Below are 12539 nucleotides of genomic sequence, written 5' to 3'. Positions count from 1 at the left end.
AGGGTCTATTGAGGTGGGGGTCGGTCTCTTCTCCCAAGGAACTGGCAATAGGACAAGACAAAATGGCCTCAAGTTGTGCCAGGGGAGGTTTAGGTTGGATATTGGGAAAAATTTCTTCACCAAAATGGTTGTCAGGCGTCGGAACAGGCTGCCCAGGGAAGTGGTTGAGTCGCCATCCCTGGAGGTGTTTAAAAGCCAGGTAGATGTAGTGCTGAGGGACACGGTTTAGTGGTGGAGTTGGCAGTGTTGGGTTGATGGTTGGACTTGATGATCTTAAGGGTCTTTTCCAACCTAAATGGTTCTTTGATTCTATTCTATGATTGAATGATGAGGAATGGGAGGGAAACATCAGGACACACTCACACAGCTTAAAGCTGAGCTTCACTCGTTTCTTCTAGCAAGAGGGTAATAACTTAGGACTAGATGGAGTGACCTTCACCTATCCCAAGGTCAAAATTTAATGAGCTGTTTCCAAAACCCTTCCGTAACAGAGATACTGTTCTTAGACTTGCTATTTCCCACGGAGCTCATCGGTAATTAGCCGCAGAAAGACGGGAATTCCAGCCCTGGCCTTCACTGCCTGGCTTTGGGAAAACCCCTTTGTCCCTCCTTGTCTGTTGTATTATCTCAACTCCACCACCTTCACAAGGGACACCATCTTCAACCAGCGGCTGCGGAGCCAGATGCCAACAGTTTGCTAAAGGTCCTTGAGGTCTCCAGACTAAAGGAGTGACAAAAGAGTCAGATAGACTTCTGTGTGGAAGATGATTTTCTTTTTATTGCAAATGTAGACATTACACTACTGATAATGCACAGGAATTTAAAAAGTTATCGTTTGCTAAAATTTCCTGATTACAAAACTTCACAAAATTTCTTACAACTAAAAAACCCACCTTCAGGAGTATATAAATAGAATTTTGAGCATAAATAACAGTAACAAAATAAACAGATGTATGTATTCAATAAATTAATTATAAATATTGCATTGGCAATGAAGTGCTAGGTCAGAAGAACACCAGTATTTCCAGGAAAGCTTTTTTTGGTATAGAAATCTCTGTTACAAATGAACCTTTGGAAACGAGTAGAATTCCTGAACCCTGTTTTCGCATGGCTTTTTTTTTTTCTTTCTTTCTTTTTTCTTTTTTTTTCTTTGGTTTCACCTCGGTCACTCCCTCATCGAATCGTTAGAAGGGGAGAACAGAACGGAAGACATCAGACACCTGTGTTTTGGCCACGAGGTACTCATAATCCCTTCCTGCAAGAAGAACGGCGTGGCTTGACCCGGTCCTGCGGGATTTAAGTCACTAAACTGCCTCTCCACTGACTCCCACGGATGCAGAATCAAGCCTGGAAGGGACTTGAAAGAATTCCTGATGGTTAAAGGTTAAACACGACAACCTATTTTGCAATCGATTTGACCTATACATCATCCATTTTCAGTCTTTCTCTCCGTTTGCTAACGACATGCATGCTTATATACAACAAACCGTAATTTAAACGCTAATTTGAACTGCTCATTCCCTGCCTGATGAACACAAATGCTCGTTCCGTGCACTCTTCCAACCGCGCACTGAATTCTCACTAACGTTAAGGAGAACTCTCTGCTGGATGACGCTGATCCCACAGCGAACATAAATTAGCCTTTAAAAAAAAAAATAAAAAAAATCAAAGATCCGGTTTTCCGAAGTACCCTCTAGCAATAAGGGAAGGAAGAAATTTTTCCTTCCCTTATTTCCTAAGGGAAGAAAAAGCACAATATACAAGCGGAATTGTTTTTTCAGTGGTATGCTTTCAGTAGAAAGTTTTCCCAGAACGTTGTCAGCAGCTTTTCAAGAAACAGCGTTAAGCCTAGCTCGCGTCGCCGCGTTTGCTAGGTTTTCCTTAATTGTGTTGTGTTCCAAACGCCTGTCTTTAAGGCCTCTGAAGCTACGAGATCGTTAACCTCCCCGTGGCCAGAAAAAAGGTTTTCTGCGTTTGCTCCTATGAGCAGAACTAACAGGTGAACATACATGGCAATGAAGTTGATGTAGAAAAATTGTTAAGTATTTTGTCATCACCACGGTAATGGAGGAACTCTGATGAAGCTGTTAAGCTTTTCTTATTTAATCCTTTTCCAACTAAAACTGCGGATAGGCAATTCTTTCGACTATAGAATAGCCTCTGGGCACTCATCTCTTACAGGTACAACACATGGCAAGGAAAAGTCTGGCTCCGTACTGAAATACACAAAAAAGTTCGAAATACCACTACATGAAAAGCTAAAAAAAACCCTGCAGTATTCTGCAATATCTCTTTAAAAACGTGCGCGCGTGTGTGTGTGTGTGTGATCAGGGTCATTTCTGAAAGCTGGGGCTCTTCACCGGCGACAGTTTGGAGGTGATGCCAAAGGGGTCCATGCTGTCCGTTTCCAGAGGCGAGGAGTACACCTCCGGCTCAAACGCCTGGCTGTAATCACCGTACTCGCCAAAGTCTGTTGACTCCACGGGCACAGTGTTGATCATAGGTAAGAAGTGAGACAGCGGAAGAAAATCTTTTCCTTTGAACTGTTGTCTTTGCTTGGCACTGCTCAAAGACACCGATATTCCGTATTTTTTTGATCTATATACATTGTAGCCGTCTGGACGAATCTCCTCTTCGAAGGAACAATCCTCAGTGGAATACCTGAGCTGAACAGCAAGGAGTAACGAGAATTACAAATACGCCCACCAGACTCGTTGTATTCAACCACAACATAAACCTTGGCTGCCACCAGCCCTTTTCCCTCTGCTGGCAGTGGGGGTGTCCCTCTGGCTTGTCGTGGGGGCCCCAATTTGGTGCACCTTGAAGACCCTGCTGCCAGATCCACGCTGGTGGGCTGCCCGCTGCCTCTCTGCCGGGCTCCTGCAGGGGTGCAGGTGGGACCCATTGCTCTGCTGACTGCTCCTCCAGCAATGGACCACGGCCACCAAGAGGAAGTGCCCTGAAGAAGTGGTCAGGTAGTTGGACTAGGTGATTGTTGTAGGTCCCTTCCAACTGAAATTATTCTATTCTATTCTATTCTATTCTTGTCCTGTTCCGTTCTGTTCTGTTCTGTTCTGTTCTATTCTATTCTATTCTATTCTATTCTATTCTATTCTATTCTATTCTATTCTATTCTATTCTATTCTATTCCTATTCCATCCCATCCCATTCTATTCTATTCTATTCTATTCTATTCTATTCTATTCTATTCTATTCTATTCTATTCTATTCTATTCTATTCTATTCTATTCTATTCTTGTTCCGTTCGGTTCTATTCTATTCTATTCTATTCTATTCTATTCTATTCTATTCTATTCTTGTTCCGTTCGGTTCTATTCTATTCTATTCTATTCTATTCTATTCTATTCTATTCTATTCTATTCTATTCTATTCTATTCTATTCTATTCTATTCTTGTTCTGTTCGGTTCTATTCTATTCTATTCTATTCTATTCTATTCTATTCTATTCTATTCTATTCTATTCTTGTTCCGTTCGGTTCTATTCTATTCTATTCTATTCTATTCTATTCTATTCTATTCTATTCTATTCTATTCTATCCTATCCTGTTCCTGTTCCTGTTCCTGTTCCTGTTCCTGTTCCTGTTCCTGTTCCTACTCCACTCAAGCTCCCCACATGGCACACAGTACGCATTTTGGATTTTGAGGCAATTAAAAGACCTAATCCAGAACTCCTGAAGTTCCTGCACGTCCATCACATTAAATAACGTTTGAATCCTGGATGTGCGCTTCTCCACAGCTACCACGCTTATCCTGTCCTGAGCACAGGCAAAAAGAATCTCAGATGACAGTGCTCATTTAGATAAACTGTCCTTAATTGCTGCCAGTGCTTAACTGCAGTCATGAGAGCTAATGCAACAATCCTCAGGTATAAAACTCCGTCTCTACTGGAGATTTGCCTGTGTTAAGGGCTTCGGGATCAGGTCTGTAGAAAGGCAGCGCTGTCAATGTTGGCTTTCGCAAACATGGCCAATCAGTAAAACGATACTGAAAAGGTAATTTCCGTTTTTTTTTACTTAGCATATGCTGAAATTACAAAAGACCGGTTAACACAGTGTTACTTGCTCACTAGACATTAGTTAGAACTGTCACGTTAATAACAGGGCAAGTTAAGGTTTTGTGTAGAAGAAGGTATTTGCCTAGGTATGAATTTGTCGAAATAAATTTCTGACGCACCCTACAGATCGTGTATTGGGAGTTTGCATCGCCGGGTCAGACCTTTCCAGATCCTTACACAAGCACTGTATTTCCTACAACTCGGGTGCTATTTCAGGCTCAGCCACTCCAGGTGATTGAACTCGCGGTCAATAAAAGACAATTGCCGATTATGTCTCAGTCTGCAGTAATGAAGGTGTCCTTACACGAATGCTCTGCCCGTCTGAATAGCGAGCATATTTGATACTCTTCAGTCCTTTCTCGAACACCCATAATAATATGGAGTACAATTAAGTGCATACATTTGATTGTCTTTTAAAAGCACTCTTTAAACTAATCAAGCAATTTTTAAAAAGTCGTTTTTTTCCAAATAAAATTACACAATATTTAGCCTTCTACACACATTATATCTCAGAAAAATATGTGTCTATGACAGAAATTTATGGCTGGATTGTTAGCTGTCCTTATTTCTATGAGTGCTCAGCCTCACTAACACGGATGATGAAATAAAAAAGCTCTTGAGCACGTGTGCATTGCAAATAACAGTTATTGATTGCGCCTCCCGTGTCTCAACTATACCGTTCCTTCTTCATTTCATTGGGATTGTCTCTAGTGTATTTTTTTAAATAAGTGCCAAACGCACTTTAACTATTTCCAGGTTATTTTTGTCACAGGAGGAATTTATAGTATCTTAGTACATTAAGCAGTTAGGTGATTTCCCCCAAACTATGGACTATGGCACACTGCACATTCAAAAATCAGCCCAGGTCACCAGTTTTCCAGTGTTAAAAAAGGGCATGTTTCCGGAGTGCAAGTGGTTGCCCAGTTCAGTCCCCAGACACCATACTTGCCCTTTCGTTCTTCCACTCCTGAGCGCGGCGCTGACAAGGCAAAGAATTGCCTGTAGAGCAGCCGGCCGGGGCTGTTAGCAGAGAGGTGACAGCAGGTGTCCACAACATAGGGATGTGACAGCATGGCTACAAGCCATTGTATTTACCGTAAAAAAACTCTGCAATTAATACTATACACCAACAAACCCAACCTCAGTCTCTCTGCTTTGTTTTCATTGATCATTTTGCTTTGGATATACATTAGAACACTAAGCGAATAATTTCCCTACCATACTGTCTGAACCTATGCAGCTTATCACAGCATCAATCGATTCTAGCCCAGAAAAGCAAGGAAATTCAGGAAGAAAGGCTTAGTCCTATGTTATAAATGCATTCAAAACCACCACTGTATCGGCATTGCTCTTATTAAAGATACTGAGAGCTTTGACAATGGGCCAAATCCTTGCCCGATTGAAATCAGCAGAAATTTTGCCAGAGTAATCAGAGCAGAATCAAGCTGTATCTTTACCATCGCATAATAAAAAGCCATCGCTCTGTGAAACTCAGGCTCCTGTAGAGCAATCACACACAGACTGAATCTGACTCTTACCCTTCAAACTCTAGAGTTGGCAACTTACGCGGCTTCACAAACAAGCTTCTATCGCTGATAATGACTAGCTGATATGCTGACATGCCTAGGGAAAAAAGCACGACCTAACAAAGTGGTGTCAGCGGGTCACTAAACTCCTCAACCTCTTGGAGTCCCACAGGTGTGCAGTTATCACAGGTCAGAAGCGAGACAGCAAAGAAGAGTCCTTCTTCCCCTCGAAATCCCGTTTCTGTTTGGTACTACCTAAGAGATGGCATCCCCCTGTTTCTGGGATTTGTCTGCCTGGCAGCCATCTGCCTGCATCTCCTTTCTAAGGAGTAATATATATATACATGTTCATATATATATATATATATTTAGAATACCTGACCTGAACAGTGAGAAATTGTTCAGATTAAATTATTTAGATTCTATGCCTCAACTTAATCTATTTCTGCGGCAGAGATGCAGCCACCCACCGATGAGGCTTTTTAAACATAAATGCAATTTTGCCCTGGACTGTATTTTCGGTATATTTTGGCGAGGGACGTGCAACATACACTTCGTGTTCTAAATGATGTTCCTTGCTGAATTCTAATAATCCTGGTGGCCTTTCAGGCAGCAACAGTGACAAGAATCACCGCTCCTATGGAGAAAAGGGGGTGGGGGAGACCCGAAAGCTTTGTTAACCCGTTACCAACCGCATCCATAACACAACCATGTCAGCCCTTCTGCCTCGCCTGCCGCTTCAGCGCGGCGGCCGGGCTGGAAAGAGCCCTCGGGAAAGGCCATCCCGGGTTTAGAGCCTCCGGGACCGCTGTGCGGGATGGCCGCAGCTCACCTGCCCGTGCAGCCGCCCCGCCTCGTCCATGCAGAGGTAACGGGAGCTCCGCACGCCCTTGATGGCCACGGTGCGCACCGCCACGGCGCGGATCTCCAGCAGACCTGCGGAGACAGAGGGAAAAACGGCGGTTGGCTCCGCGGAACCGTCCCGTCCCATCCCGTCCCGTCCCGGCCCGGCCCGGCCACCCGGCGCTGCCGCCGGTACTCACTCTGCGGGCTCTGGCTACCGGCAGCGTCCACCCGCCCGTCGCCGCCGATGCGCAGGAAGCAGCTGAAGAGCCCGTGCTTGCTGGCGGTGTAGAGGTGCCGCAGCCGGATCGGTTCCCCCCACCCGTAGTTGACGTGGGGACCGGCGTCGGGCAGCGGCAGCGACACGACGGCGGCGGCGGCGGCGGCGAGCCCCAGCAGCGCCAGGGCGGCGGGGGGCGGCCCCATGCCGCGGGAGGGGCGCGGAGAGGCGCGGAAGGGAGCGGAGGGGCGCGGAAGGGAGCGGAGGGGCGCGGAAGGGAGCGGAGGGGCGCGGAGCGGCGGCCGGGCGCTGGCTGCGCTGGCTGCGGCTCGGGGATGGAGCGCGGGGGAAGCCGGCCCCCCGGCCTTTTATAGCTCTCCCTTATCAGCCCGATCGATTCGGCTGCATCCAGCTCCAATATAGAGCCCATTTCATAGCGGGAATTGGTCGGATCGGTCACTCCCCCCGAAAATATTGATCGGATGACATCATGTCGCAGGGGACACCCTGAAGTCGCTCCCTCCCCATCCCTACCTCCCAGCTTTTCCCCCTTCGAGTCTCCGGCCGCGCTTCCCCCACCACCCCCCTCCCCCGCGACCGGACCCCGGCGGTCCCCGAGGGGACGGGATGGACGGGCGGCACTGCCGGTCCCGCAGCCCCTGCCCTGATGTGGGCGCCGGGAAGGGGACCGGGGGAGGGGGGCTGGACCTGTGTACATCAAACCCCATCCAGCGGCGACGCGGAGGTGGGGAATAAAATTCGGGGAATGCTTTGTACACCTCGCTAAGGGAAACCAGCCTCGGGCAAGGCAGAGCAGGACCCTGTCCCTTGCCAAAGCCACGGCGACTCCCCGGTCCCGCCGTACAGCCCCGTCCCGGGGACCGCGAGCCCCCGTCACCTCCCACGGCAGGGTCGGTACCGCCGTTCCCGGTTACCGGCAGCCGGCGGGGCACAGCCTCCCGCCGCGACGGGGCGGCCCGGTACGGCCCGGTACGGCCCGGTACGGCGCCTCTGGGCGGGCCGGCGCTGCTCCCGGGCTTTATCGCAGCCCGGCCATCCCCGGCTGTGTCACTAGATGGAGCCTGGCACCTGGGATGCGGGCTGGCCTCGCCTTTGGGGAGTCTGGGGCGGGGGGGGGGGTGTCTCCAGCTCCTGTTCGTCCCCACTCGTACAACGAGATTGGGGGGAAAAAAAGCGTGTGTAGTAAAACTGCATCGCCCGCAGCCGGCGGCCCCATCTAAACTTCAAACAGGTTCATTTATCTGGTCTGTGCGTGGACTTTTTCCACTCGGGCGCTTCTCCAGGAGCTCACTCAGCAAGTGCAGCAGGAGGGGTGGGAAGAAGCAGACACACACACACATTTTGGGTTGTTCCACGCTTTTGGCATCTCAGGGACACTTTAGGGCTTTGCTGCTGGCTTTCTACTGTCCATCCAAACTGAGCATTGAAGGAATTTTCTCAGATCTCGAGAGAGAAAACGGGTAATTTCATAAAGAAAACAAATCCTTCCCCCACAGGACACATTAAATAGCAATTAAGCAAAACATAACCCCACGCCCCCAGCAACTTCTCTGAAACAGCAAAGTTTCAGTCAGCTTCCACATACTGCTTTTATATTTTGCTACCTGTTTACTTTCATCCTTTTGTCTGTATACTTGCATTTCCCTCATGTAAACACACAAATAACTTTTCTTTATGAGCAATCTTAGCTCATAAAGGCAGGCTGTGCATGTAAACAACGTCTACAAAAATGCAGAGTCTTGTAGGATGCTGGCCTGCTTAAGCATTAAGCATAAATGCTTACGCTTGTTACCATGTGTAGCTTATGGTACTGAAGTTAATGACATCAATCAATCAGTGCTTGAATGAACAGGGTCTTGCATCAAAAGCTCCCTGGAGCAAGGGATTGTATGTCACCAACCATTTCAAAAGCAACGACTGATTGTGACTACCTTCAGGGTTTTTTTGATGGTCAGCTTGAGACACACAGAAAGGAACCCAGTTTTCTCTGCATGGCTGATGAATAATTAATAAAAATCAGGACCACTTCACTTTCAGGTGTCTTCTGCTGCATCCTCCAAGTCACGGGCTGTTTTAAGAAATTCTGGCCTTTCGAACATCACACAAATCCACAGTATTATAAACCCAGTAAATAACACAAAGGCATCCGAGACCCTCATTTTTTTTCCCTCTACAGAATTCTGCAATGTTATTACATGACTGCTACAGAGGCGGTTCACTGCCCTGCAACCCTGGGCCCCACAGCAGTTGTGCATGTAACTCATCCTGGCTACACATGCATTCTTCAAGGTATCGAGCACCCACCACACACACAGAGGTTACGGTCTGAAATGAATCCGAAAATCTTTTTTAGTTCATTTTGTTGTGCATCTCAGTGAACAGAATCTATTTTACGATTACTATTTCTGCTATGCTATAGTGTCAATAATATTCGCGGTCATAAGCATTCATTTTCTTCATCAAGAATTCCAACTTCTTTCAAGCGGTAAGGAATCGATGCTCGCAACTTGTTTATTCATTTTGCCAGCATCGTTATTCCGTTGCAAAGATCAAAAACTGAGGCAGAAAGGGCAAAAGATTTGCACTAAATGATATTTCACAGCCAGTGAAAAAGCTGGCTATAAGTGAGAATTTCCTAACAGTTGATGGAGAGCTTTTAAAAAGGTTGCTGATGTTACATGGACTGAGGTTTAAAGGTTCATATATAATCAAATTTAAACAAAAATGAAGAACTTAACTACTTTTTTTTGGAATGGCCCCTCTTGTTATAGGAAGATTTCAACCCAAATCATCTGTCCAAGTTCCTCTGTAGTCGGTGACAGAGGTAAGTGCCTCCAAGTACTTATCTGGACTGGTTAGTACCAATGCTACCTCAAAACAGCTGCTTAAGACATATGGGTTAAATAATCTCTGGAAGTGCCTATTTCTTCATTGGCTCTGGAAAAAAAAAACCTAGATGATTAACGCAGGTTAAGTACCTTATTTTTAGCTAGAGCTAAATGAGCTAATGGATCTCACTGTTTTCAAAATACAGTTGCAACGTGATTTTCATTTCAGTTCCTATCAGTGTCACTGAACGTTATCATTTATTGGCACCTTTTTACCAAAGTTCAATAGAAAGATACATGTCTTTACATGTTTCTGCAAACGTGTTGCAGAAAAAAATTTATTTGCAGAACAAATGTATTACAGGGTGAATCACACCATCACTTCCAGTGCTGGACCTGCTCCTTACAAACAGAGACTTCAACGAGGAAACCTGGGAGTGTAGGACTTTTTTTGCTTTTATGGGAATAGGAAAAAAGAAAAACCCCAGGAGGAAAGTCTTGTAGAATAAAAATACCTCCTGACCAAATAGTACACAACTGCAAAAGCATTTTCACCTGTTGTAATGAATCATTTATTACCACTGCAGTTTTCAATGTCTCAGTGTAATTTCTGCAGAACAAGAACTTCGGCTTTCTGTGACACTAAAGCTGAACAGAACGTGTTTTGGAAGAACATAACTACCTATATTTAAAAGTCAAACATCCAGAGATCCTGGAACATGCCAAAAAAGATAGCAGAGGGCTTGTGCCTAACTGAGCAATAACATCGTTGGAACCAACTGGAATGAAACCAAGGAAGATTGCCACACGTAACGATCAGAAATAGGGCTTGAAGCCACCTATGAGTAAAAGGTGGTCGTAGTAGGCTACCTTGTGGTGGAGATGAAAGGAAAAAATACATAGATGAGTGACTCAAGACTGAGTGACAGTCAAAATGTGATAAACTCAATGTGTCTAGGATGAAGAGACATCTGCTCAAAAGTAGAATAACTTCAGGATGTCTATAGAACACCATGGGGAAAACTCTAGGGATATAAGTCATTGCAGAAAGAGAAAAATGGTACAGAAACTTGAAAAAGAGTTTTTACTTCCTTTCGGGTCTTTTTGGGATCTCCCGCAGATTTAGGAGCATTACATGAATGTGATTCAATATTACTTTTGAGAGGAGATTTGTAAGTCTTTTCCCCTTTTCTCTGAAGTCGGAAGTGAGAGAATTACAGAGGCCATAAATACTCCGAGGGAAGTAAGGTCCCAAGCGGAGCTAGAGATGTTAGTGCTAACTCCTGTGGTTTCTCATTTCTGCTGCAGTTCCTGCATGTCATCCCAGAAGCGACAGCAGAAAGCAAGCCTTTATTTTCCCCGTGGCAGAGGGCCAGCAGAACAGTGCAGTCCTTTCTCTTGCTTCTGGTAGCGATGAGTATGTCAGGCAAACGAGGGAAGGCAGAAGTGAAGACATAGTACACTGCGATATGCGGTTATTCGAGCACGGGGTTGTTCTATAAAGGGCCTTATCAGCACAGCGCAAGTTAAAAAACCTGCCTAAGAAGGAGAGGTTACTCCACCATATGTCAAGGACTGCTCTGCTTCCCAGCTGCTTCTGCAATCCAAGAGGCATAAAGGTGACAATATTTCTCCCTGGGCTGTGAACGAGCGCAGAATTGAGATTCCACAGCTCCCGCTGCGTGCGCCCACTGACAGGATGTCATACGACAGGATGAGCATTCATGGAGGCTCTCCCCAGATAGGAATATAGTATAATAGTCCCTGGCGAATTAGTAGGATCCAAATGCATCAGATACTTAAAGATTTTTCAAATGATTGGCTTCCGGAGGGGTTCCCCTTCTGAAACTCCTCTGCTAAAGAAGGTCGACGCGCCGGAGAGATCGTTGCTACTGTAATTCGTGGTTGCATGTGTTATTGCTGGTTCTTTCCAATGAACACAGCCAGACAACTAATTTCAAATATCTCTCGCCATTCTGTTATCTAATGCTTTCTCAACTATTGCTATCAGTCAATGCATTCCTGAGAGCAATACTTAGCCTGGAATTGACTCAAAGCCCTCACGGTCAAATGATACCTTCTGATTAAGTCTACTCTAAAGCTCACAAAAGTCTCATCAGCTTCAAATGGGCTAAATGCATTTTTTCCTCACTGTAAGTGAGGAAATTCCATGCTTTGGAAATGTTTAGTCCATCCCATCTTTCCTGTGTCCTATGAAATCCTTTGTAATTCTGGTATAGAAGAAGCCTTATTGATTTTCTGGGAACATATTTGGGAACAGTAGCTCTCTAGCACCTAATTCACACTTAATCAACGAAAGTTTGAAAATGTAGGCACATAATCTAAACATTTAATTTAATCAAAATATTTTAGTACCGAAGGCAATTGTAATCTGGCCTTTCTATGAAGGCTGGGATCCTCATTTTTTCTTACTTTTGTTTTGGGCTTGACACAGAAATGTGCAATGTTGCTGGATTATTACGGATGGCGATTTATTCTTTAAAATGATCTTGCGCCACGGTTATTTTTTGAGCAAACCTGCATCCCGCAGCAGAAATGACTAACTGCAAGTTTCTTTGCTAGTGGATTACATTTTAGTTTCTAGCTTGACTTGGGAGTAATGCCCCTGGACTTTGTTTATGCAATGTGTTTGCGAAAACCATGAGGAAAGTCTCTGACTTCTTCAGAAAAGGGTAATCCCAGATCACCAGCTTCTCAATCTAAAGCGGTGTCCACAGAGCATTTACCTGTTCTCTTTTCTTGTCAGTGGCTAAATAACTTTGTCTTTATGGCAAGTTCCAACTCCATTGGAAATATTCTTCCTGTAACAGACAGAGAATGGTCCAGCAGTAGCAGAAGATATACTACAAGAAGAAAGAAACAGAGTTTCTACCAAAGTTTTGCTTCAAAATCACAAGAGTGTGTACTCCGAGCTGTGGTCCTGTTCAAAAACATCCAAAGCCAGGATTAATCAAGTGATCCTATTCAGTCTGATACAGTGACAATTCCCACAAAGTCAACAAGAG

General features: G+C 45.3%; 1 protein-coding gene across 1 annotated transcript; it reads right to left on the bottom strand.

Annotated features, from left to right (window-relative positions):
* Window positions 1-1774: 1774 nt before the first annotated feature.
* On the bottom strand, window positions 1775-6870 carry FGF19 (fibroblast growth factor 19). The gene is made up of 3 exons (XM_063333320.1): window positions 6645-6870; window positions 6434-6537; window positions 1775-2666 (listed from the first exon to the last, which is right to left on the bottom strand). The coding sequence occupies exons 1-3, from the start codon at window positions 6868-6870 to the stop codon at window positions 2334-2336; spliced, it is 663 nt and encodes a 220-aa protein (XP_063189390.1). The 3' UTR covers window positions 1775-2333.
* Between the last annotated feature and the right edge of the window lie 5669 nt (window positions 6871-12539).

The sequence above is a fragment of the Chroicocephalus ridibundus genome, chromosome 4, assembly GCF_963924245.1.
Source record: "Chroicocephalus ridibundus chromosome 4, bChrRid1.1, whole genome shotgun sequence".
Taxonomy (NCBI): Eukaryota; Metazoa; Chordata; class Aves; order Charadriiformes; family Laridae; genus Chroicocephalus; species Chroicocephalus ridibundus.
This window is presented reverse-complemented; position numbering and strand designations above follow the sequence as displayed.

Coding starts and splice junctions, on each gene's coding strand:
- FGF19 (XM_063333320.1), bottom strand. CDS start 6,870: ATGGGGCCGCCCCCCGCCGCCCTGGCGCTGCTGGGGCTCGCCGCCGCC. Junction 6,538..6,644: donor CGGTAGCCAGAGCCCGCAGA/GTGAGTACCGGC, acceptor CTGTCTCCGCAG/GTCTGCTGGAGATCCGCGCC. Junction 2,667..6,433: donor CGGGGCGGCTGCACGGGCAG/GTGAGCTGCGGC, acceptor CTTGCTGTTCAG/CTCAGGTATTCCACTGAGGA.